We start from the raw sequence: 25269 nt of genomic DNA, 5'->3' as shown, positions 1-25269 counted from the left end.
GACGTAAATAACGTAAGAAACGTATAAAAAAATATAAAATTTTTTAACTAACTCTTAAAAAAACAAAGAAAAGGTACTCAAAAAAAAAAAAAAATAATTGAATTTTTTGTTTTTGTAATTTAATATAGTGTGATTGACATTTCTATTTAAGTGCATACACATAGGGTCATTTTCTTATACACAAATATACATACATATATACACTGTACACGTACAAATTGCAGACAAATGTGTTTGGTTCAAATGGTATGATTACATAAAATTTAATAATAAAATTACAAAGTTAATGAAAGGGAACGTGCTCTAAAGTAGAATAATAAAAAAAAAAAAAATAACAAATAAAACATTTTACGTAATTTGTGGTTTAGCCGTCGCTGTCGCCGCCATGTATTATATGCAACCATTTTTATTTTTAACGCATTCATTATTTACCGTATATTAAAATTAGTTCATTGCAATAAGAAAAAAGAAAAACAAGTATGAAAAAATTTTATTTTTAATATTTTTTTAATAAAATTATTGAATATAATTACGAGTATAATTAAGTTTTTTGAAATTAATTGCATATATATGCAATTTCAATGATTTGAAGAATATAGAGTATAGAACTTAGAGGCGTAAGTTGAAATTTTTTTATACGCGAGTTACTTGTTAAGAGTAAGTATATTTTCAATTATAATCAATTTATTTTAGGATATTGTATATGTTAAGGTAATATATTAAGGTATATATAACCAGGATTTGAATCTAGGACCCTTCGGTTGAAGGTTCATTGCCATAATCACTTTAATGCACCATTAGTCAGTCAATATTAACACCCATATAGGATGTAAATTATGAACATGCTATACATCTAATCGCACGTTTTTTAGTTTCATATTTAAATGCGATTATTTATACTATATTGTTGATTAAGAAAGTATGAAATGTTGAATATCGACAATCGGTGGTTGTTATATTTGCTAATTATTTGTAAAAAAGATTTTTATATTTTGTTAATTTGAATAATATAAAAATCTTTGTATTGTTGTAGAGATTTGTTTCATATTGTAGAGATTTATGTACGTAATTTTTAACTGTATAACACATGTAGGAATTAAATTTTTAAAATAATGATTAATTTTTATTGCCCTTTATTTCTATATTTTGAATATTGCTTCTTTATAGAATTTATATTTACGGATGAAAATTTCCTCTGTTTATTCGTGGATTGCGCATGCGTCTATTAAAAATAAAGAAAGAAATTCATATAGGATTTTAAATATTTAACAATTATTTCATTCAAGTATGCGATTACTCTCATAAATAATGAAATTTTTGAACTTTATTTTAGTCTTAATTTTCATTTTCAGCCAATTTTTTTAAAATAATATTGATTTGGTCTTTGTTACCTTTTGTTGTTAAATTATTGGCATCTTTATAAATAATTTTTCGCTGTACATATATCGCATATCCGACGGCAACGTGTTTAAACTTATCTTACGTAAGTTTTAAAATACTTATACTTCTACAAAAATTTTAGACTGTAGCCAACGTAATATATTAAGATTACGCTAACATAATATATATTTGTGTATAGAATTCATAGTTGTTCAATATAGTATTGTATGATCGATACCGAAATTCATGAAAATAAATAATTATATAAAAAATTAATCTATTCTAGCTTAATTCTTGGATTATACAGTTTGATTCTCAATCTGAAATTATAAAATTCCAAAAAATCATAAAAGACCGATAAACAATTATTAAAAATAGAAGTTTATAATGCTATTTTTGAGAAATAAGTAAGAATTAAAGAAATGGGAGGCACATTAAAATGCGAAAATTGTATAATAATTTGTAAAATGAATAATTTCATTTTCATATTATTCTGCATCATCATACTATTCATGATGATCATTATGTAGGTCATTATGTAGCAAAAATTCCGAAATCGTAACATAATTATTTGAACACTATGTTAGCACGGGTCTATTTACGTCATGTTTAACAATTAAAAATTTGAAATTATTTTCTGTATATATTCTGTATATTATGTAAATTTGTTATAATTATTATATTTGTCGGCAAATCTTATGTATGATTGATATTGTGAATAATTTCTTTTACTAATTATTATACAAATGAAAGCCGTATTTAAACGAAACCAAGTAAAAGAGAAACAGATAACGCATTTCGGAATAGAATTTTACTCATTATTACATTATGTTATAATAAAATTTCTGCATATAATTAAAATTTATGTATATTTTTTATTTTAACACATTAAAGAATATTTAAATTTATATTAATATGTACTCCTATATGTATAGAGTTAACTGAAAGGTATATAAAAAAATGCCGCAAATAATAGAAAGATGTCTTTATAACAGCATTGAAAGTACTTATATTTAGAATTTTAGAATTGAAGTAATTAGATAGAACCTTTAAAAAAATTCTAAAAGAAAAAACAAGAAAAAAAAATTCGAGTATTTTTCCCATGAAAATTGCAACATTTAATGCCTTTTTCTTTTTGTTTAAATACAAAAGATTTTATTTAAAATTTGCATTAAAATGTGCCGGACAATTTTAAAATTCTAATTTATATTAAAGTTATTATACAAAATAATTATTATTTTAAAAAGTAAGATATAAAATCATTCGTTCATTATACTTTTTAACCATTTTCTATATAAGCAGCTCTAATCATCTTTTAAGACTCTAAAATATTAAAATATTCTATCTTTTAATCTTTTCTACACAATCATAATAATAGAGTCAAATGTGATTCTTATATTTATAGTAAATCACAAACTTTATGATATTCGAACGACAAAGAGACCAAAAAAGAAAAATTGGTCACGGAATATAAAAATGAGAAGAGAAAAAAGTTTTCTTTTTAGTTTTTCAAAAAAAAAAAAAACCAAAAAAAAATATTTTTGCATAAAAATAATAATATAATTGCTTTATTAAAAGAAAATTATAATTTTAACAAAAGAGAACAACGGACGGTGTTTGTTACTAGCCTTCAAAGGAATACAAAAGGATTTTATTCTTTTCAATCTCCGATTTTATAATATGCTCATACGTACGTATATCTAAATGTTTTGAGTAGAATAAGTGCTATGCTTATTTCTTCAATCCCATTGTCACGCCTTTTATAATTTTGTTTTGTTGCTCATATACATATTATGTGTATGTGTATATGTTGAAGAGAAAAGAGAAGATTATAATATGATTTTGTTGTCTTATGCCGCACAGCATATATGAGGGTATTGTGGTTTAAGAATAATTCGCACTTTTTTTTTTTATTTGGATACGCGTTCGCGGATTATGTCAAATATGTAAAACGTATTGGAATATTTTTTGTTTGTATATATATGTATATTATTATTTCATTAAATTATTTATATGTACTACTTATGTGTATATGAAATACCATGACATTTCAAAAAGAAAAATATAAAATCCTTAAAATAATTTCATTCTTATGACCATAAAATTGAAATTTCATTTTAAAAAAGAGTGTTGTTTTCGTTTTATTTCACTTTAATATTTTTCACCCAAAAATAATTCACTTTTAAGTTCTTACCCATACATATATTATGTATAAGTGAATAACCATAAATATTCTCTTACAAGTGAATGAGTGAGTGATTAAATTTAAAGCCACACGCATAGATTTTCGGATTGTATTTTAAAAAATTTAAAATTAAAAACAAAATGAATAAAAATTTTGGGTTGATCATAAAAGACAGAAAATAAAGGGAAAACAAAGGGAATTTTTTTTTTGTTATTTTTTGCAGTTCCAATAAGACCTACCAGTGTGCAAGATTTGAACAAACAAAATTTTTTTTAATTTTCTGTTTTATTGTTATTTTAACGTCAATATTAAATTGAAGTTTGCGCGCTAATGGAAATTGCTGTCGGAAATCTCAGTTGGAATGTTTTTCATTTTTTCTTTCCAATTTATATAATTTATACTTTTAAAATGACATTTTCATTAACTCCAAGACAGTATTTATAGAATTTTTTTTTTGTCCTTTATTTTTTAATTAAATTTATTGTAAAATCGCAATTTATTTGTTTTTTGTATGACAAAATCTAGTTATTTGTTGAGTCTATTTACATTTTGTTTAGAAGAGATTCGTTTAGTTCAAAGTCTAATATAAAATTAAACAGTAGGAGCCATATTAAATGACTGCATATTATTTTGAATTTCTTATTTTTAAGAAAGTTGTAGTCGCTTTTCAAAAGGGATTAGGATTCGATAACTAGGTTGTAACTGGACAAATATGGTACGCGATTCTTTAGGTAGAATGGAATTTGTGTCTTTTTCATGTGAATTTATTTCATTCCTGCACATTTTGTTTGTTAAGAAATCTATTGATCTAACAATTTTTTAGTAAAATCATGGCAGGCATAATTAAGATACACCTAGGTTTTTTCTTTAACTTCTATATCATTTCTTCTATGAACTTGATAAGTTTTCGGGATCTTTTTTAAAATAGTCAAAAACTTTATTCAAAAGTCTTTGCTTGTATGAAATGGAGGCGTTCTTCATTTTTCCGAAGACATTTAAAATTTTTACCCCGACAATTTGGCTTGTACAATTTTATGCCAAATTTCGTAAATATATTTGATTTTTTGAAGGAAAAAATCAAAAATCAGCCTCATTAAGTTCTCTACTGATAAAAATGACTTTTCTATATTTCTATAAGGACGAAAAAACATGACATGCTTAAAAATAAAGCCCGTCGGCTGTAACTAAAAGTTCTATATACATATTATATACAGATAACAAAAATAATTTATAAAAAGGTTGTACTGTACTTTTTCAATTACTGTGTGCACTACGGTATTACTTTCAATCAATATAAAACGCAATCGTACAAAGTACCAATTCTTTTTTGTACCGGACATTTCTAAAACCTTTAAGAATGTACTAAATAAAAACTGTGAAGGAAATCATAAATATTTATGTTAGCTATATATTACGCTATTTGTTGATATGTGTTTGCGTGTATGTTATAAAAAAAATTGTGTTCATATTTCAATCAAGCATGACATGACATTTCATCTTAAGGCCATATTTTAATAATGGGAACGGAACCTTTAAAAATACCAATTGTGTACATACACCAATAAAGATAAACAAATACAAATATTAATAAGAACAGCAAAAGAACAGAAACAACAACACCAACAAGAATAGTAAACCACAAAGAATAAAATATGAAAATTACCTTCCAATAAGATTGCGTAAAACTGGTAGCTTAACAAGCCATTATTGTTATTTTTTTCCCACTTTTTTTTTTTCGTTCTTGCTTTTTTTTCTTTTTTACTTCTCATGTACATAACATAGAAGTATTGAAAATCATCATGCCACATTAAAAAGACCATAATTGTATTTGATGTTGTATTGTATAATATGAGAGGAAAAGAGAAAAAAGTAAAAGGGTGCTAAAGATTAAAATTACAAAATAATGAAAATTCTATAAGAGAAATAAAAAGAGAAAGAGTTATAGGAAAAAAAATCAATTTAATAGAAAAGAATGAGATGAGTGTAATTCAGTAAAACAAAAAAAATGTTCTTACATCTGACGTACTATAATAGCAAGACCACATTATTGTAATTGTAAAATATTTCAGGAGTGTTGTTGATTTTGAATTGTAATTGCCCTATTTATTGTTATTGAATGTTGCTATGTTATGTCACACGCATTTGTTTTTGATTTTATAATGGAAAATTGTACACTATAGCGTTAACATCTAGGGTTGTGAAAAAAGTATTTGAGCACCAAGAGATATATTGTAAATTGAAAAAAATATTTGTTAATTATTTTATAACGTATTTAGGTATATTGAACGTATTAAGATATTATGAAAGTCGAATTAGTTCAAATGTTAGAAATGATAAAAGTTGAAACAATGAAGGTTCAAATGTTAGAAATGCAATTAAATAAATATGGGAGAATTTGAAGGCGGTAATAATTAAGTAAATCACGTTTTGTTACACTCAAAATATTATGTTTATGAAGAGAAGTTTAAGTTTATTTTTTATAAGAAAACTAAGAATGATGATTTGAGATATTACTCTCAAAGAATTTTCGATATGTATTTATTTTCAGAATTAAAAGTAGTTATAATTGCAATATAACGGAAAATACTTAAAGAAACGCACCTAACCTCAATTTGATTTATTAAGCAATTAAAATTTTTCTATTGAATAGGTCAAGTTGATTTTAGAATTGATTTTTTGTAGACCCCTTGAGGTAAGAGTGTAGTATGTTATAAACAACTGATTGGTTGGCTGATTGGTTTCTATGCGTAATTTGGGATGTTGCAGGTCTAATGACAAATAAAATAAAAATTACAAATAAAATAAAAAAGTTGATCTTTCATTTTTATCTGAAATATTATTATTAAAGTATGGTAATACTTGTATTATTCATAATTCAACCATGATTTTGGAACATTTTTTTTACATCATACTGCAATTTGCAATTTGCAATTTCCAATACAATTTCACAACTTAAACAAAAAACACAAAAATATACAAATCGAATTATATACAATAAAGCACATATTAATTGATAAATATCCGAAACTTTGAAATCGTATTGAATACCGGTTACTTGAACAAATTATAAATTATATAATGATTTATAAGAAATTATTGAAATATTATATTTCTGCATGCAATATACTTCAGTTACAGTACCCAATAGGTAGCAGTAACAAGAATTATCATAACACTTTCAACAATTACATTTTCCTATCCCGTTATTAAGTATTATTATACGAGTATTTTCATGTAGGTATATACATTGTAATTATCGATGATTACTTTATTACACGAATATTATATTTATACAGAAGTAATACTTTCAATCATCATATACTTACAATTTGAAATGAAATTACTATAGGTATAATATTATCGTATTCAAAACATGAAATACTCATTTTATTGTTAATAAGGCTATTTAAGGTTTACGTGATTCTCTACTGTTCTTTTTAAAATATTATATAGTATATGCATACGTTCATATGGACATGGACATGAATGTATATTCGTTTAAATATGTGTAAATTTAAAGGGTAGATAAATAATTGTATTCGTTCTTCTCATTAAGTATTCTTCTCAAATATAATTTTAAGTGAAATGAATTTGTGTTAAATTTCAAGTAGTAGTTGACATTATCACTATGTGTGAAGTTGGTATTGTTAAGTAAGTGTAGAGCGTGTGTTATCCTGAAATATTATCGTTATTTAATTATGTAATTAGAATTAATTGGACATTTTACACAATTATTTATAATTACTTTTATAAAAACCTATAATATTGTGAATATGTTTTTAGTTGAAATTTTGAAAAAATATTACGGCTTTACTAAGATTTTCTGAGTGCCAGGCAAGTTTAAGATTTTTACATCGATTTTGGTATATATATGGGAGTTAAAACTAGTTTTCAAATTCTAATTTCAAATGTCAGAAATTCTGATATTATTGTGATTTTTTTTAATTAAACGTGATCTATTCAGATAGATTTTGGCAATTGAATTTTCTATCTAATCTCTCTTTTGCATTATATTTTGTGAGTAATTTTATTGTGAGTGTGTGATCACGTTGCTTTTTGCATTTTTGTTCGTAACTTCAGAACTAATTGTTGTCAGCCGAGTAATTTTCGGAAAAACTAGTGTATGATTTGGGAGAATTCGAATTTGTTGAATTAAATTAAAAATTATTAAATTCGATTGAGGCAGTTATTGTTTTTCATTTAAAAAAATGACACAGTACTCAACTAAATAATGCTAAGAACCAATTGAATTGTTAAATTTCCTGTTGCAAACTGTTAGAACGGTTTATAATCAATTTATAAAATAATCAATAATGAAATTATTTATGATTTTTTTTTTTTAATCATAATGGTTATTATTGATTTTTGCAAAACTCTAAATTTTTATTTTCTCAGCAAACACTAATTTTGTCTTATTTTCCCTTTGTTTGTTTTCCTTGTTTATTTTATATTTTAATTTACTTAAGCACATACATAAATAAAATATTTATTCATATATAATCAGTTTTAAGCGCCAATAATACCATCATTTTATTCACATATTAATAATTTTTTAATTTTTTTTTTTTCAAAGTCAATTTTAAACCATAAACATCACAATATTCTTAATAAATTTCAATCATAAGAAAATTAAATCCTTTTATAACTGTGATAAACCAAGCAAAAAAAAAAAAACAAGAGAAAAAAAAACCGTTTACCAAATTATCAAAAACCAAATAATTATGACTAACTTCACAGCTGGAACTCTTTTTGGAACTTATTTTGTCCCAGTCCTTATTACTTTTTTCCATTTTGTTGTTGTGCTTATTAAAAATTTTTTCATATTTGAATTTTTAAACTTTGGAATCCGGCGTATTTTAGTGGACTTTCAATATTATTCGAAAATTGAAATTCTTTTAAGAATTTTTTTTTGCAAATTTAATTTTTTTATGGATTTCTTTTTTTCTTAAAGGACTATAAATTTGTTTTCTGCTCTTTAAGAGACAAACAAATACCAATAAAAAAAAACCTTATTAACTAAAATATTTACGGCTTTTTGGTGTTTTGTTTTTTTTTTTTTTGTTTCATATTTGTTTCTTGGATGAAAATTATGAGATTTTTTTTTTTTAATATTTTTCTTTTTCTGGGGGGACAAAAGTTTATAATAGCCACTGGCGTTTCAAATTTATTAAAAAAAAAAATATATTTGTTAAAAAAGTCTACCTACATTCTATTATGGTGTTTAATATGATGGAATTTAGGACATAACTGTTATATATCAAAAATTTACATTATGAGAGTTTTTAAGTTTAAGACAAAACTGTATATTGAATGACATATGAAGTAAAAAGTGAGTGTATTTACTCGGAATTTTAAAGTAATTAAGGGAGGGTAATTACCCACACTAGAATTGATCAAAATACGGCATAGCCATTTGTTTTTATTAAATTACGGTTTTCGAAGCTTAAGAGCTTCTCTTAAATTCAAAAAATATTATTGTAAAAGTGTTGTAGAGTCCCAATAAAAATAGAGTAGTTGAGGTTTTTTAAGGTTATTTAAATGTTTGCGTAGTGTTCGAATTAGAGTAATAAGAAAATTGGTTTTTAACATTTAATTTCGAGTTGGAGTCGTGGTCATAATTGAATTCGATTACAGAATTAAACAAATATTGATGATTAAGTCATGATCGTTGTCCGGAGTAGTTGGGATTTGGTTATACGCTGTCCGATATACATTTCGCTTGCCAGTTATCACATTTTTACTAAATTTGAGATTTGAGACAACGTAGTTTTATAGTTGCCTTAATTAAGTATGTATGTACATATTGTTTATTAATATGTATGTATGTACATATTGTTTACATAAGTATCTATGTACATATCGTTTACAAATATGTGCATAGACACATACACATACTCACAATATGCACAAAATTTTTAATAATCCTGAATAATTTGCAAATTTTATTATATTGAAAAAGAATTATTATAGCAGTTTTGGAGACAAATGGAATCTTGTTAGCACTGTCATATAATATATTATGGGTATTTTGGGAGCAAAGAAACAAAAAAAAAATATTGAATATGTTTTTATTACTTAAGGATATTTATGGTTTTTTTTTATAAATTTCAAAGAAAAAAATTTTTGTTTTTTTATTAATATAATAAATATGTAAAGATTTATTACTACTGAATTTGTATAAAAAGAATTTTTTTAAGAAAAATAAAAATTAATATTTGTGGGAAAATTTTATATTTTACAATAAAAAATTATAAATTTTATATTTTGATTTTAGATGGAAATCTTAAAATATCAACACAAATATTTGCAAAAAATCTTACGGATATTTTTGGATTTGAGCAACAAAATATAATTATAATTAATTATACATTTAAATCAGGATTAACTTAGTTATACTTGACTTAATTTTGTATACTTAATACAGAGAATGGTGTTAATAATTTAATGGTGTGTTTGACAAATAACTCGAGTAATATTTTAATTATTTTTGCTTTTCAGCGAATTAATCAAATTAAATGAGAATTTATAGAGCGAATTTTTATTTATAAGGGGTAATTTTTAAAAAACAGGTGATATACTACTTAAAAGAAAGTTTTATTCATGTGGAATTAATTTAGCTACAATGAGTGAAAATTACCCGACGGCGGTATAGTTAATTGATGATTTGAATTTAATAATTTTAATTACATAAATTTTTAATAATAGAGGAAATATTCTCTTACGTTGAATCATGCTTACTTATGACGTACTAAGTAATCATATTTTATTCCAACTGAATTTTTTTTCGCACATTCTTAGCTATCGGGAGATGAACAATTTGAATATGTTTGGAAAATATGAACGGGTTTTGATACTAATGACTAAGTATACTCATATATACACATAAATCGCACATTTGCGAGAGCTATAAAATAAGTCAAAATGCAACAAAATGTAACAAAATACTACAGAAAATCTATTCATATATTGTACAATGATTTTGAGCCTTCGGTAGTAATTTACACTCGGCTATAAATATTTTGAATTCCGGAAGTTGAAGTTACATTTTTGAGTTGTGTCGTGCGAAATATGAAAAAGCAAACGTCAGCCTAAAAGCATCTCATTTCGGTTTGGAGTAATAAAAATAGACTGCCTTTTAAAAATAGTATAGGACTGCCTTTTCCCTTCAGAGATTTTTTTAGCACATTCATTAGAAAATTCAATGATGCAAGATGATTTACAAAATATCTAAAACATTTCATATTCAACACATCTTTGTTTTCAATTTATGGTAGATGACAGTTCACTTTTTGTTCAAATTTAGTGACAAACGTAGAGGAACGCGGACTCATTTCCTGTTTAGTACAAATTTGTTGTAACTTTTTCTAATTTATAATTATGTTTCTATAATATATTATGATTACATATATAGAAAAGTATAACTAATTTCATAAAAAACCAGTGAATCATTTAATTAATTCCAATTTTTGTTTTTTGTTTTAAAACAACGATCCCAATAAAATTTGCTTAATTTCACACATTAGTTTTCATTTTACTTATATTTACCAATTCCAATGTATTAAAGCACAAATTAATCATATTATTGTTAAAATTTATAGTAAAATTATGTAAATTTTGACTTAAGCAAAAAAATATCAAATAAAATATAAAAATAAATTATTCGTACATAATTACTTTGAACTCAATTCAAAAGTTGAGTCAAATTTTGACTCACAAATTTGTTAGATAAGTTAAAACTATATACCTTTGGTCTATACAAAATAGTAACTTAAGTATGTCATCTATAAATATTTTTTTTTTATAAACTATGTTAATGATTAAAAAAAATATATGGGTTGAATTATTTTATCTGATTCTATATATTAGTACGTGTATACAAGTTTGAAAATTCAAAATTGTGTGTCGCAAAACTTAAGATAAAATTAAAAAAACAAAAAAATTATTTCAATAAATTTCATTTTCAATAAATAGTCAAATATGATGTCATTTAACTTTTGTTTTCTTTAAAAAAAAAAATTAAAAAAAAAGCAAGAAAAATCATCCACCCTATTGGGAAGACCATAATAATTTTCATACACATAATTAAATATAGAAAATTTAACTTTATTTCAAGGTAGACTTCTTTAAAATGTCACAAAATACTAGCGTATATATATATCACTAGATATATATATATAATTATAATGTATGAAATATAGGTACAAATATATGGAAATTTTAAATGAAATCAAAAATATTCAAAACACCATAGGGTGCCAAATATTCTTTTGTTTCATAATATTAATATTTGACAAGAATTTTTGTCTCTGAACATATACACTCAGAGATATATAAGAGACAAAAAAGAAAACCTAAGAACTATACAACACTGAATTTTTAAATAAGATCTCGAATATACTTGACCATATACATAGATATAATGTATGTATATTTTTAGGTATCTATATAATATAATTATTAAAATTATATTAAAAATTTAAATGAGTTGACACACAGTCCGAAATATATTCGTTTTCGGTTGATTGCTGTGTATATAACTAGACAGAAATTGAATTTCACGCGTTCTGAAATCATTAATGAAGAACATAATTATATAAAGTAGTCTAAATTAAGAGTTATGAATCTTTCAAAATTTAATTTAATAGAAAATTTTGTTTTTTTTTTTGTTTTATTATTATTGGTTAATAAATGACAATCGTAATATAACACCTGAAATTTGAAATTAATAACCGGTTTTAGATGGTTTGTTCCTGTAATAATTTTTATTACTCAAATCTTATACTAGTTTTAGTTAATTAGAATTTTTGAATTAAAAAATGATTTTATGTTAATTTTTGATCATTATAGAAACCGAAACTGTTAAAATCTCCACTTCTTCTTGTTTTATTTTACTTGTTGTATATAATTGATGAATGAAAGAAGAACAAAAAAAAATAAATTGGTTTAAAATAAAATTTTATCCAATTTTATAACAACTTCCTACACAATAATATTAATTATGTATATAAGTAAGAAATTTGGGGTTTTCCGGCTCCGGGAGATACGCAATTTTTAGTTTGGCAACTGTTTGATTGCTCTTTTTATATCATATAAATATAAAATTTAAGCGCGCACATATGCAACTGTATGATCACATGCAATCAAACCGTTTATAATTTTGTACAAACTCATTGCAATTTTTAGGTAATTCATTCAATTTGAATTGACGCAATTGTTTAATTGTCGAGACGGAATGATTTTAAAATCAAGCAGTAATTGCATGTTTGCCTGAACCCTTAAATTTTCAAGCAATTATGTTTGATTTGATTAATTAATATTACATATTAAATGCGTCTTACATTTCCCTTTCATTATTTTAACTGCATTTCATGTTTAGTATATTTGATTTGAAATAGTTTACATTTTACTAGCTAATTAATAATTTATTTAAAATTTTTTTTAAAATATTTAACTAATTATATTATTTTTCTTTTCAGAAATTTGACAAAAATAAAATTTCATTTGAATTTTCTACGACATTTTTTTTCTTAAATATAATAAAATCCAAAATAACTATTTAATAAAAAGCTAAATAAATGAAAAGAAAGTATACCGAAAGATAATTTTTATCTTTATTAAATAAAATATAATAAAATTTAATAAATAAAAAACACCTTTGCCTGCTTTATAATAATAAATTTGCATGATATAAGAATATAGAGGAGCACTGTGCTTTTATTGCTGAGAATATATAAGAAAAAATAAAAATATAATAAAACAACAAAAACAAATAAATTTTTTACTGTTCAAAAAAGCTTAAATTAAAATACAGAGAAATTCTTTATAAAATTTCTAAAATAGAGAGGAAAAATATCGAAGGAGAGAAAAGAAAAGGAGATCAAAAACAAAATATAAGCAAGCTGAGAGAATATAATATTCACTGTTGTACAACAAAAAAAAAACATTTTGTTTTTTTTTTTATTATTATTATTATTTTGGGAGTAAGAGAAGTTAAGAAAAAAGCTCAATTACAATGTTCGCAGTAATGAGAATTGATAATGATGACTGCAGGTCAGATTTTCGTCGCAAAATGCGACCAAAATGTGAATTCATTTGTAAATTTTGTCAACGTAGATTTACAAAACCATACAATTTAATGATACATGAGAGAACTCATAAAAGTCCTGAAATAACATATTCATGTGAAATTTGTGGAAAATATTTTAAACGTCAGGATAATTATCGTCAACATAGGTAAGTAATTTTTAAGATTTATTTTTGTGTTATTAAAAGTTTATTTTTTTTTTGTAATTTTATTGAAATTATTTTTCTTTATTGAAAATTTGATTATTACAAAATTTTTTAAAATTTATTAAAATAAAATTATTATAGTAAATTTTTCAAAATTTTATTAATTTTATTATTATTAATTTTAATAAAAATTATATGTTGAAATAATTGAGGTTTAATATTAAGAATACATCGAGTTAAAACCGATGTTTCTATAAATGTTCGATAAATCATAAAGCGGCAAATCATACTAGAATTAAAGTGACTGATGAGTTTCAAGTGATGAGAAATTACTCAAAACAAATATGACATTAATAATATTAATAGTAATACTTAACTGTTGATTAGTTTGCGTAAAATAACTACTAAACAATGTAGTGGAAGTTGTATTTGAATATTTTACTGAAAGCTGTACATTTTAAAATAAACCTAGACTGACGAACATTTGGAAGCTCTTCAAACGATTCAAATACGATTGGTTTTACAAATATTAGGCTTAGTAGTTAGTTGAAAAAAATTTGGAAACTTTAATTTTAATGCGATTATTTTAGGGTACTCTCAAATATTTTTAATTTTTCAATTAAAAAGGCCAAATTTTTATCAAATGACCGAATTTTTGTAAATTTCTTAGTATACATACGTTATACGTTTACATTTGATTTTTCGGTTTGTTGAGTTGAGGAGGCACTAAAATTCTTCTTAAAGTATACATAAAGTATAAAATTCCAAATTTATTTAAAATACTAAGAAAATGCTAAAAATTTATTTAATCGCAATAAAATAAATTTTTATTTTTTACAAAATTTATTTCATAAATTTTATTTTTAAACAAAAGAGTTTACGTAAAATATTTAACCACAAATATATTAAGGGAAAATAAAATTTTATATAATTTTTACATTATTACTCACACAAATCCAAATAAAATGAGTGGTATAACAAAAAATATTTAAAGTTTATAAGGCAAAGGAGTTTTCTTGTGAATGGTACGGTTGATTTATAAAAATTCTTATAAAAATTTTTAAAAATTTTCTGAGAAAACTAAAATTAAAATAAATTTTAAATTTAAAACCAAAAATAAAATTAAAAATTTTAAAACTTTTGTTTCTATTTGAAATATTTTTAATAGTTTGTGAACATTTTTTTGAGTTTCATATTGCGGCATTACACGCGGCTTCAGTTAAATCTAATAATTTTAAGTCGAATTCAGCTATAACATAATTTTATGATTTTAAATTAAGGAAAAATTTTTAAATTTCGTAAATAATTATTAAATGAAAATAATTAAATATAAAAATTAAAGTAATTAAAATAGCAAAAAAAAATTTGCTATTGACAAAAATTGCATATCTGAAGGCGCCGTCATTTAAAAATTTCATTAAACACTCAGAAAAATCATCTCAATACAAAATAATTTGTTATCAAATTTGCTCTTCAATTTTTTTTTGCAATAAATTAAGAGAAGGTGTGAATTTTGTTAGATAATTATTATTTTTGCTCAAAATTATTATTATTGTTGAAATTAAATAAATAATTTCTTTTTTTAAAACGGAAATTAATAATTAAATAATTTCTAAATTAAATTTTTGTCTTCTTTTTGTGTCTTGATTTCTTTATGTTAAAAGCAAACGGGATTTAATCGTAACTCTGACTAATGATTGTTAAATATTAAATAAACAAATAATTTTCAAGATAATTGATGGTTATATCCTAATATCAACAACAGAAAATAATAAAACACATAATTTAAGAAAAAAAAAATAAAAACTTAAAATAAATTTGTTTTAAAAACAAAGAAACAATGAAAATAAAAAAAAAGAGAAACAAAATCAGGTTGTTTGTTATTATTTGTTTTATGTTTGCACACCTTAATTTTCGGTTTGTTTTTGGTTTTATACCTTTTCTTACGCTATTCAAGCTAAAAAAATTAATGTTATTATTTTTTTAATGTTATGTTACAAATTTCCTTTTATTCTGCATTTGCCTATAGATGTATTTGTATACATATACGAGTATATACGAGTATATATACAAAGTACTTACCATATAACATAAATGGTGGTAGTGTTACCGTACAACAAAATACATACAAATTAATACATTTGCCTAAAAACTTGAAAATTATCCGAATGAATAGAGATGATAAATTTCTTTACAGCAAACGTAGTACGTTTACACTTAAATAATAACAAATAAAACGTGTATGTTTCAATTAATACATTGTAATAATTGTTATTATGTAAAAGCGCCAAAAGATATGCAATTTTTTACTACTATTTATTATTTCTTTTTTTAGAAATTTATGTATACATCCATGTATGTTTTATAATTTACGTATTTTTAGTGTTATTTCAACGTTTCAATTATAATAAGGCTATAATAAACACTTGATAATCATTTTCAAAGTAAGAACACTTGTGATTTCTAATGTCAACTAAAATTTAGTTTTATACGTAACAAATTCGAATCGTTACTAACAGAATACGACATATATGAAGAAATTCATAAGTAAATTGAATTTAAGCCCAGTCATTTTCAAATTATGTACACTATTCTATAAAAATTCCGAAAAATATTAGAGAATTTTTACGAAATTATTGTCTACGATGAGAAATATAAGGTAAATTGTGAATTTGAAAAGTTGAATATGGTTCGTATTACTAGTTACACTTTTTTTTTTTTTTAATATTTTATTACGGTAGGGTAGTAAATGTGATAGCTATTTCAAACCATTTCATAAATATTCTTACACCATTCAAAATTTGTATACCAATTTTATTTTAAATTTGAAAATGTTATACAATAAGTAAATTCATGTGCATTATATTTTAAAGGTTATTTATTTTGGGGATTATTTTTATTTTCCTATTTATAAGTTTTATTTACACATTTAATTTTCATATACACTCATTATCTATAATAATCTGAACGAACTTGTGTATATATTGCGTACTGTGTAGGTAGATATAGAGCGGTATATTCAAATGAAATGCGGCGTACGAACAGATTTTTTTTTGTTCTTTTTTCAAATTTCAATTGCTACATTTTATTATTAATAAACATAATGCACATTACAATTACGTGCATGGGTAAAAATGTAAACAATTACATTACTGTATATTGATGTGTACTAAATGAGATGTATACCGTTGTTGATGCGTGTTATAAGAGCGCATATACATATAGTTATAGAATACTTGTTTATAATTCCTAAACATATTGAAATGTGTAGATTAGAAAAAAATGAGAGAAGAGTGGTGAAAAATGTTATGAGTGATGACAAGCGTTTGTATTAGGGAAGGACAAGAGAGATGAAATGGAAGAAGAGAAACTCATAATAAAAAATACTGGTTATACAAAACAAAAAAGAGAAAATGATTAGGTGGTGGGAATTATATGGAATTATGATTTTGAATTGGAGGTTAAAATCATTGAGTACTTATATTTTAATAATCATCACTCTTATTACTATATATACTTTACAATGATGGTGTATTTGATGATTTCATACGAAATTAATATAATTATTATATTTCTTTTTCACATAACTTGAATCCAAATGAATACAATCATTTACAAACATTTCATATAGATTGTAAATTTTCATTTTATACACATCCGCATATGTTCATTTATTTTCTATTGTAATTATTACATTTTAATAAATGACATATTATGAGAATAAATGACGTTTTGAATTTATTGTGACGAATGTGATGATAATGACGATAACGTTTATAATAGGATAAACGGTTATAATTTTTTTTTTTTTTGGTTTTCTGAATTATATGGTGTGACCTAATAAGCGTTTAACTCAGATGTTTTTAATGTTATATTGAGTTTTGTAACATTATATGCATACATAGTATGTTTGTATGTGCATTTATGATTGAAAAATAATTTTAAAATCATTTATTAGTTTATTAGTTATAAAGATATGGGTAATATAATTTTTTAAATAGGTAAAAAGCTACGCGTGTATTGCAGGTATATATAGGTATATGATTTTAATGGTGATTGAATAAAAAGCCATGCTGTCTAGAAAATTTGTTGTAACTAAATAATAATTTTTATTACAGTTGAGTGTTGTTTTTTTTTTTCTGTTGTTGAGTATTTGAAGAGTGATGATGATAAGCATATTTTTTTATATTTCTTCAAATATTATAGCGTTTTATTTTTTGATCAAAATTGTAAATGCCGACAAAATTTGTTTTGTAAGTCTAAAAATTTTTTCTTTCTTAAAATTCTTAATGCACTTTTTTAAAAACAAATTTAATTTAATATTAAACAACTATTTATTGGTGTTATAATATGACTCTAATGCACAAATTATATAATTATGTGTATATAGACGCGATAATAAAGACATGAAATAAATGAAAAAAAAAGGTTATTTCGGTTTTATTAGATTTTATTTGATGTCATAAAAATGCGGTATATTTTATAAATTTTTGTTTTTTTTTTTCACTTTATTTGTTTTTTTTTTCTATTCGTAAATATTATTTAATTAAATGAATTCCATTTATATTTATAATATTAAAAAAAGAGTGTTATTTAGTTGGATTATTAATATTAAATTTGATTAAGTTTATTACAGAAATCATTTGAAATTATTCAATTTGAGTTTATTTTTTTGTTAAGCCAAATTTAAAGAAAAATTTGGTAATTTTTCGGTAAAAATTATGTTAGCAAACGTTTGATGAAAATTTTTTGATATTTTCTTATTTATTAATCTTTGGGGTTTACGGTATGCTACACAATTTCTTTCATAACCGTTTAATTACTTATTACATGAGATAGATTTGCAGAAAAGCCTTCTATATGGATATTATGCTTTCTTCTATTAAAAGTATTTAAAAGTAGATTTCTTTTTTTCTACTAGGTGAAAAAATCTCGAAAGGCGAAGAAGGATGGCGCTATCTGCCTTTTTCCTCCGACAGTAGGGGAGCGTGACTCCTACCCTAAAAAATCTTATAAACTCTGAACGAATAAAACTGGTCCTAAAGACCAATTATTACCTCTGTGATAACTTGGTTTTTCCGTACAGGAATTAAATACCTTCCATAAGGAAATTGATATTTCGCGTTAAATTCAAAGGTCTTGTTCGCTTAAGTCTTTCTGTCATAACATCATTGTCTAGCAGCCGAGCTTTCATATTTACATGCTGTTTTAGATGAGGCCTATGCTTTGTAGCACAACTTCTAATTTCATCTACAACCAAAGGAATTCCTAAATCCCTGTGGATATCACTGTTATGTATACACGTATGGCGCATTTACCATGCCCCGTAGAACTTTATTCTGGAAGGTTTGAATTTTGTTAATGTGAGTTCTTTTTGGCACAACCCTACAGTTGGATGCCATATAGCCATATTGGTTTAATGATTTAGCTATAAATTAATATCTTATTATCAATTGCCAAATTGGACTTACGACCTAGGAGCCAATAATTTTCTCTATATTTATTTTATAATTCTATGTGTTTCTTCTTTATATGCTCTTTCCACCTTAGCTTGACATCTAAAGTCATTCCTAGGTATTTTACTGAGTTATGGATCGTTACGTTTGTTACATTTAAGTTAATTTGTGGTGGATTCACTATTTTCCGGTTGGTGAAGTTTATGTGAACCGATTTTGCTTCATTCAAATTAATTTTCCAATCCCTAATCCACTTTCTTATTTTGTTACTTACCTCCTGTAATTTTTTTTGTCGAAACGTCAATGTTCGCTCCTACTGCCAATGTTGTAGTATCGCCAAATATGCTGCCTTGAGGCACACCTGCTTTTATTTCTCTTGAAAGTTGAAAATGTTGGTTAAATAATGGATTCTTACCTTTTGTTAAATAAGATTTTTTATGGAAAAGGGAGTGTAGTATGTGAAATGAAATAAGGAGAGCTGAAAGAGAATACGGACGAGTGTGCAGATTGTTAAATGATTTTTAGCTCAATTTTTAGAGTTTTGGCTTTTAGAGAGAATAGTTTAGAGTTTTGGCTTTTAGATATATAAAGAGTTTTCACAAATCAAATTGTCAATTAATAAAAATCTCATTAATAAAACAATTAAATTCCCTATAAATTTGGCATTTCCCTGTGAACTGGAGTACATTTTTGTTATCAATATTATTCTATAAGATTATTCAAATTGATTTTTGTTTTGCACTATTTAATTTATTTATTATAGCACATTACTTTTATATACATATGGTTATTACTATTTTTTCTAATTTTAAAATATTTTTATAATTTTTTTATAAATGCACAAGTATAATATTTATATATATGCACAATATATTTTTATTTTATTAATGTATAGAGGCACAATATACATATATATTAGAATTATATAATATTTTTATAATTAAAATTATATTATAACAATTTTATTCTCAATTTTGAAAATATTAAATTAGGGTGTAACAGGGGTTAGAATAAAAAAAAATTGTATTAAAAATATAAGGGGTGAGCTATTTATAGTTTATTTTTAAAAAACAAAACTCAGTGCCACTTATGTGACACATAATGTCAGTTGAATATTAACTTGTCGCGAATTGACGGCATTTTATTTAAATTTAACTGCTCAAGAAAACGATAGATGGCTCTCCCGTTTGTATTAAGGTAATAATTTTTTTGACATATAATTTTTTTTTTCTGTCAGAATAACCATTTTACTTGTGTTTGGCTAAAATATTTTATTATTTTTTTTTTGGAAATTTTATTTTTGATTATATTGACCATTTTTTTTTAATTTATTTGATTTTTAATTATTACAATTTAATATTATATTTTAATTTTGGTTAAATGTTTTTATTTTTTATTAATAATATATTTTTTAAAATTTTTTTTTATTTTATTATTTTTTTTCTTCTTTTTTTTTGTAGATGTAGTCAGTGTGTTTGGCGGTAAGCACACGCAAATTAATTAACATATAAAATTATGCCATAAATAAAAAAAAAAAAACAAAGTTTTTTTTTTCATATTAATTTTTTTTTTTGATTAATAATAAATTTATAAGCAATGGAATTTAATTTTATTAATAAAATATTTAAAAATATTGGAAATTGAATAAAGAAAGAATTTAAAAATGAAAATATTAAGAATTTTTTATAAATTAATTAATGGAATACACAAATTGAATATGCAAAAAAATTTAAAATGTAAAAAAAATTTAAAAAATAGTTTCAGTATAAACTCACCAATACAAAACGAATGAGCGTAATTATGAAAAATAGAATTGTAAAAAAAATATAAAGTAAAATTAATAAAAACAATTTTGTATACAATACCCAAATAATTATAAAAAACAAATATTATTTAATAATGAAATATAAAAAAAAAAATTAATTTTAAATTAAAAATAAAAAAATATTCAATAAAATTTTGTAATGATCTCTATCTGTGGTGAAGGTGGGGTATCAAATTCTATAATTAATTATGATTTTGATCTGACTTATAATTTTATTAATTTTTTTTTATTTTATTTATATATAAATAATATAAAATACCTATACATACATATATATTTTGGTCATAATTTAGTTGTATTTGTCATTTTATATAAATAAAAATTCCTTCTAATTATTATTATTATAATATTTTAATTATTATTTTGGGAAATCTAAACCTACACATTTTTACATAATTGCAATAAAAATAATTTTTTTTTGTGTTATAAATTTCTAAATTTATTTATAATTTATAAGATGCCAAATTAATTTTTTTATTTCTTGATAATTAAGATCTAAATAATTTATTACTTCCAAAAAAAAAAACGAAAAATAATAATAATTTTAAATATAACAAAAAAAATATTTTATGATCTAGCTAGTATACAAAAAAAAAAAATTGAAATCCAAAATGTTAACACATTGTTGTTATAAAATTAATTTTAAAAAATATTAAATACAAATTATTAATTACATATATGTATTTTAATTTAACAAAAATTTTGATGGCTGTCTTACATTAAAAATAAATAAACAATGAAAAAAAAAAATATTAAAAAAAAAAAAAGAAAAATTGATATAAGAATTTCAATTCTATAGATTCCAAGATTCGAAAATACACGGAGAAAATTAAAAATAACAAAAATTTATAGTTTTTATATATTTCATTTTAAATATGGTAATATGGCAACACTAATTTGGAATTTTGTTTTTAATTAAATTTAAATAATATATTTAAATTTAATTTAATATACAAAAAAATAAAAAAGAAAGACCAATGTAAATTTTTCATATTTATAATATTTTAAGAGAAAATTAAAATAAATAAATTAAAATGAAAAAAAAATTCAAATACTTTATATAAAATAATAATATGATTTTGTTATAAAGATTTTGTATCGTAGTTAAAGGTTCTTTCCTTTTCTTATATACATAATATGGTAATGATTATTTTGCATATCTGAAGGCGTTACATTATATTATAAACTTGTAAATTTTGTTCTTAATTAATTTGGACTATTTAAAACTGTGCAATGGTGCACCTGATCGATGGTGCAGTGGTTATGGTCCTTTAACTGAAGGCAGAGTCTCGGGTTCAAACCCCGATCAGGGATTCAAACCCCGGTCAGTGATTCAAACTCCGGTCAGGTTACTATAAAATTTATATTCAGTATTGTAGCTTAATATACATTACTTTTATAAATAACAAATTAGTATACAAGTAAATTGATATATTATTAATATTCGATATTACAAAAATAAGAAAAATAAACAATAAATGTTAATTGCCTTAAATATTTAATATAAAGAAAAAACTACGTCAGAAAACTACTTGTATGACGCAATGCAACTGGAGCATGACTATTTATGATATCATACACTATAGCCCTATGCTCCTCCTAGGAGTGAAAAAGAAAAAAATTTATAACTATAATTATCGTCAAATTGTATTAATATGTTAATGCCGTATTGTCTTGCCAAATGCCATGCTAGCGAACAATAATAATTTTAATTTTTGAAGTATCGATTGCGCAAAAATAAATTGCATTATTAAATCATTTTAATAATAAAAAAAATTTAATTCGAAAATTTGCAAATGACATTTAACATAAATGTCAATGTTTTACTATGCAATTTCAATTCTCTTGACTTTGATTTTGAATTATGCTAAATAAAAAAAATATTTATGAATCGAATTATTTAATAGCGGTTTATATTATGGCTTGCCGGTCATATAAGTTTTGGAAAAATTACAATTTATTACAATAAAAAAACTCATATGTATATTTGGTGACTTGAATAAATTTCTTCAATCTCATTAAATTTTTTTATAACATAATTAATTATAAAGATTGCAAAAAAATATAAAACGAATTTTAATTTCAATTAAAAACGCCCGAAAATATGCAAAATATATATTATAAGTTCAATATTGAAACTAACAATTTATTGTTATTATTATAGAGTAGAGCCTATATATAAATAATATTATAAATATCGTCTATTCAAATAATTTAGAATTATGGAAAGGTTTATAATAATGTATATGGATATGAATTTTGAAGGTATAAAATAATGGGAAATTTTGCATGTCAATATTTTATTAAAATTTTTTAATTAATTAAAAAAAATTAAAATTTTTTTTTATGAAATTTTTAATTCAAAATTAATTGATTATTTTGTTTTTTTAGTTTTTGTATTTTTTTTTTTTTTTATTATTTTTTCAAAATTTTTAATTGCTTAATTACCATTATTATATCATCATTTTCCTTTTATTATTTTCTCTTTTTTGCTTACAGATCAGGTCATTTTGAAATGTATGGACGAAATACTTATACATGTTATAATTACAATTAAAAAACAAAAAAATATTTATACATAAATTTACAAAAAGAAAAATATTCCATAAAAATTAATGTATTTTTGAATTAGATGTTAAGAGAAAAATTAAAATAATTATTAAAATTTATTATTTAAATAATATTATTATATATTTTTAATGAAAACAGATGAAAATTATAAAGAAATATACGAAAAAAATTTTTCCCAGTGCAACATAAAAAATTTCATATTTTTCATTTTTTGGCAATGAATTGAAAAATTTGAAATTTTTTTTGCTATTTTTGTAAATATTGAACTTTTTTTTTTTTTAATAAGAATAATAATAATATAGAAAGAGTTTAAAACAAAATACTTTAGTATTAAATGAATAAAATACAAAAATAAGTTGAAAATTAAATAGAGAAGAATTTCATATAAAATTATTTTGCATTCAATAATTTTAACTTTTTATATAAATAAAATTTTCAAGAATTGCAATTTTTAAAAGATACTTAAGAATGCCGAAAATATGCCGAAAAATATTATTTATACAAAAGAAATAAATTGGACCAAAAGAATTAATTGCATAGAAAACAAAAAATGAATAAGGTAACAATGAAAATTAACAATTTGTATTTATTTGGTCAATTTAAATATTCTACATTATGTAATTTTACATACATACATACTCTACATTAAATTAACAATATCGTAAATGAACACATTCTGAACAATGGAAATTTATTCTTGAAATAATTTTGAATAATTAATTCAAAAGTTGGCGTGAAATTGGAAACTATAACTTAATTTCAAATCCGCTTGATTTACTGTTTGTTAATAGTCATTGCCAGATATTGTTGTTTAAAGAACGTAGTCAATATATTACTATAAGAATAGTGTTCTAATTCAATTTATAATCCAATTTAATACTATATTTCAATCAGCTCTTATATAATATAATAATAAATATTCACCTTTTTTGAATGAAAAATCAAATTATTTCAATTCATGAATTTTCAAAGCACGACTAAAATGAAAATCTTAAAATTTTATTTTTAAAAATTCTCTTGAATAATAATTAGCTTTTTCCAGTTCATAACAGTTTACAAATTTATTTTATTTAATTAGTGATTGTAAATTAAATAAAAACATTTTATAATTTTTCAAGAAAATAAGATTCCAGAATTATTATTATACATAATATAGACAAGTTTTTAAAAATTATAAATTGCACATCGTATAAAGTCCCAGCGATCGATTTTACAATATAATATGCTTTATATGAATATTTAGCAAAGAACAAGCTTCCTACTTAATTAAAAAAAAATTTTTGTTGTGTCACTGCCACCAATATATTTGTCACTTGTTATGAAAACGATAAGTGACAGAAAATATTTATACATTATTAGTGTTGCCAATGTCGTCGATTATTTCCAAATTATTTCCATATGTATATGATAAATAAAATTCTCCACATTTAAGAAGAATTTATTGTTTGTTCTCATAATTAGAAAAGTTATTACCTTATTTATTTTTTTTGTTTTGTATAACAATTAACATTACAGAAACAGTATATTATTATATTTTCACCGTAAATTACAAAAAACAAAAAATCAAATAAAAGATCAATTAAGTACAAACTTTTTGTTCTTTTAACCCAAAACACTTTGAT

General features: G+C 22.7%; 1 protein-coding gene across 1 annotated transcript; it reads left to right on the top strand.

Annotated features, from left to right (window-relative positions):
• Positions 1 to 606: 606 nt before the first annotated feature.
• LOC129615395 (protein drumstick) lies at positions 607 to 21445 on the top strand. The gene is made up of 3 exons (XM_055530583.1): positions 607 to 657; positions 13042 to 13798; positions 20712 to 21445. The coding sequence occupies exons 2-3, from the start codon at positions 13578 to 13580 to the stop codon at positions 20734 to 20736; spliced, it is 246 nt and encodes an 81-aa protein (XP_055386558.1). The 5' UTR covers positions 607 to 657; positions 13042 to 13577; the 3' UTR covers positions 20737 to 21445.
• The last annotated feature ends 3824 nt before the right edge of the window (positions 21446 to 25269 follow it).

The sequence above is a fragment of the Condylostylus longicornis genome, unplaced genomic scaffold (assembly GCF_029603195.1).
Source record: "Condylostylus longicornis isolate FDR11 unplaced genomic scaffold, ASM2960319v2 ptg000135l, whole genome shotgun sequence".
NCBI lineage: Eukaryota > Metazoa > Arthropoda > Insecta > Diptera > Dolichopodidae > Condylostylus > Condylostylus longicornis.
The sequence above is the reverse complement of the archived record's forward strand: the minus strand, read 5'-3'. Positions and strand labels throughout refer to the sequence as shown.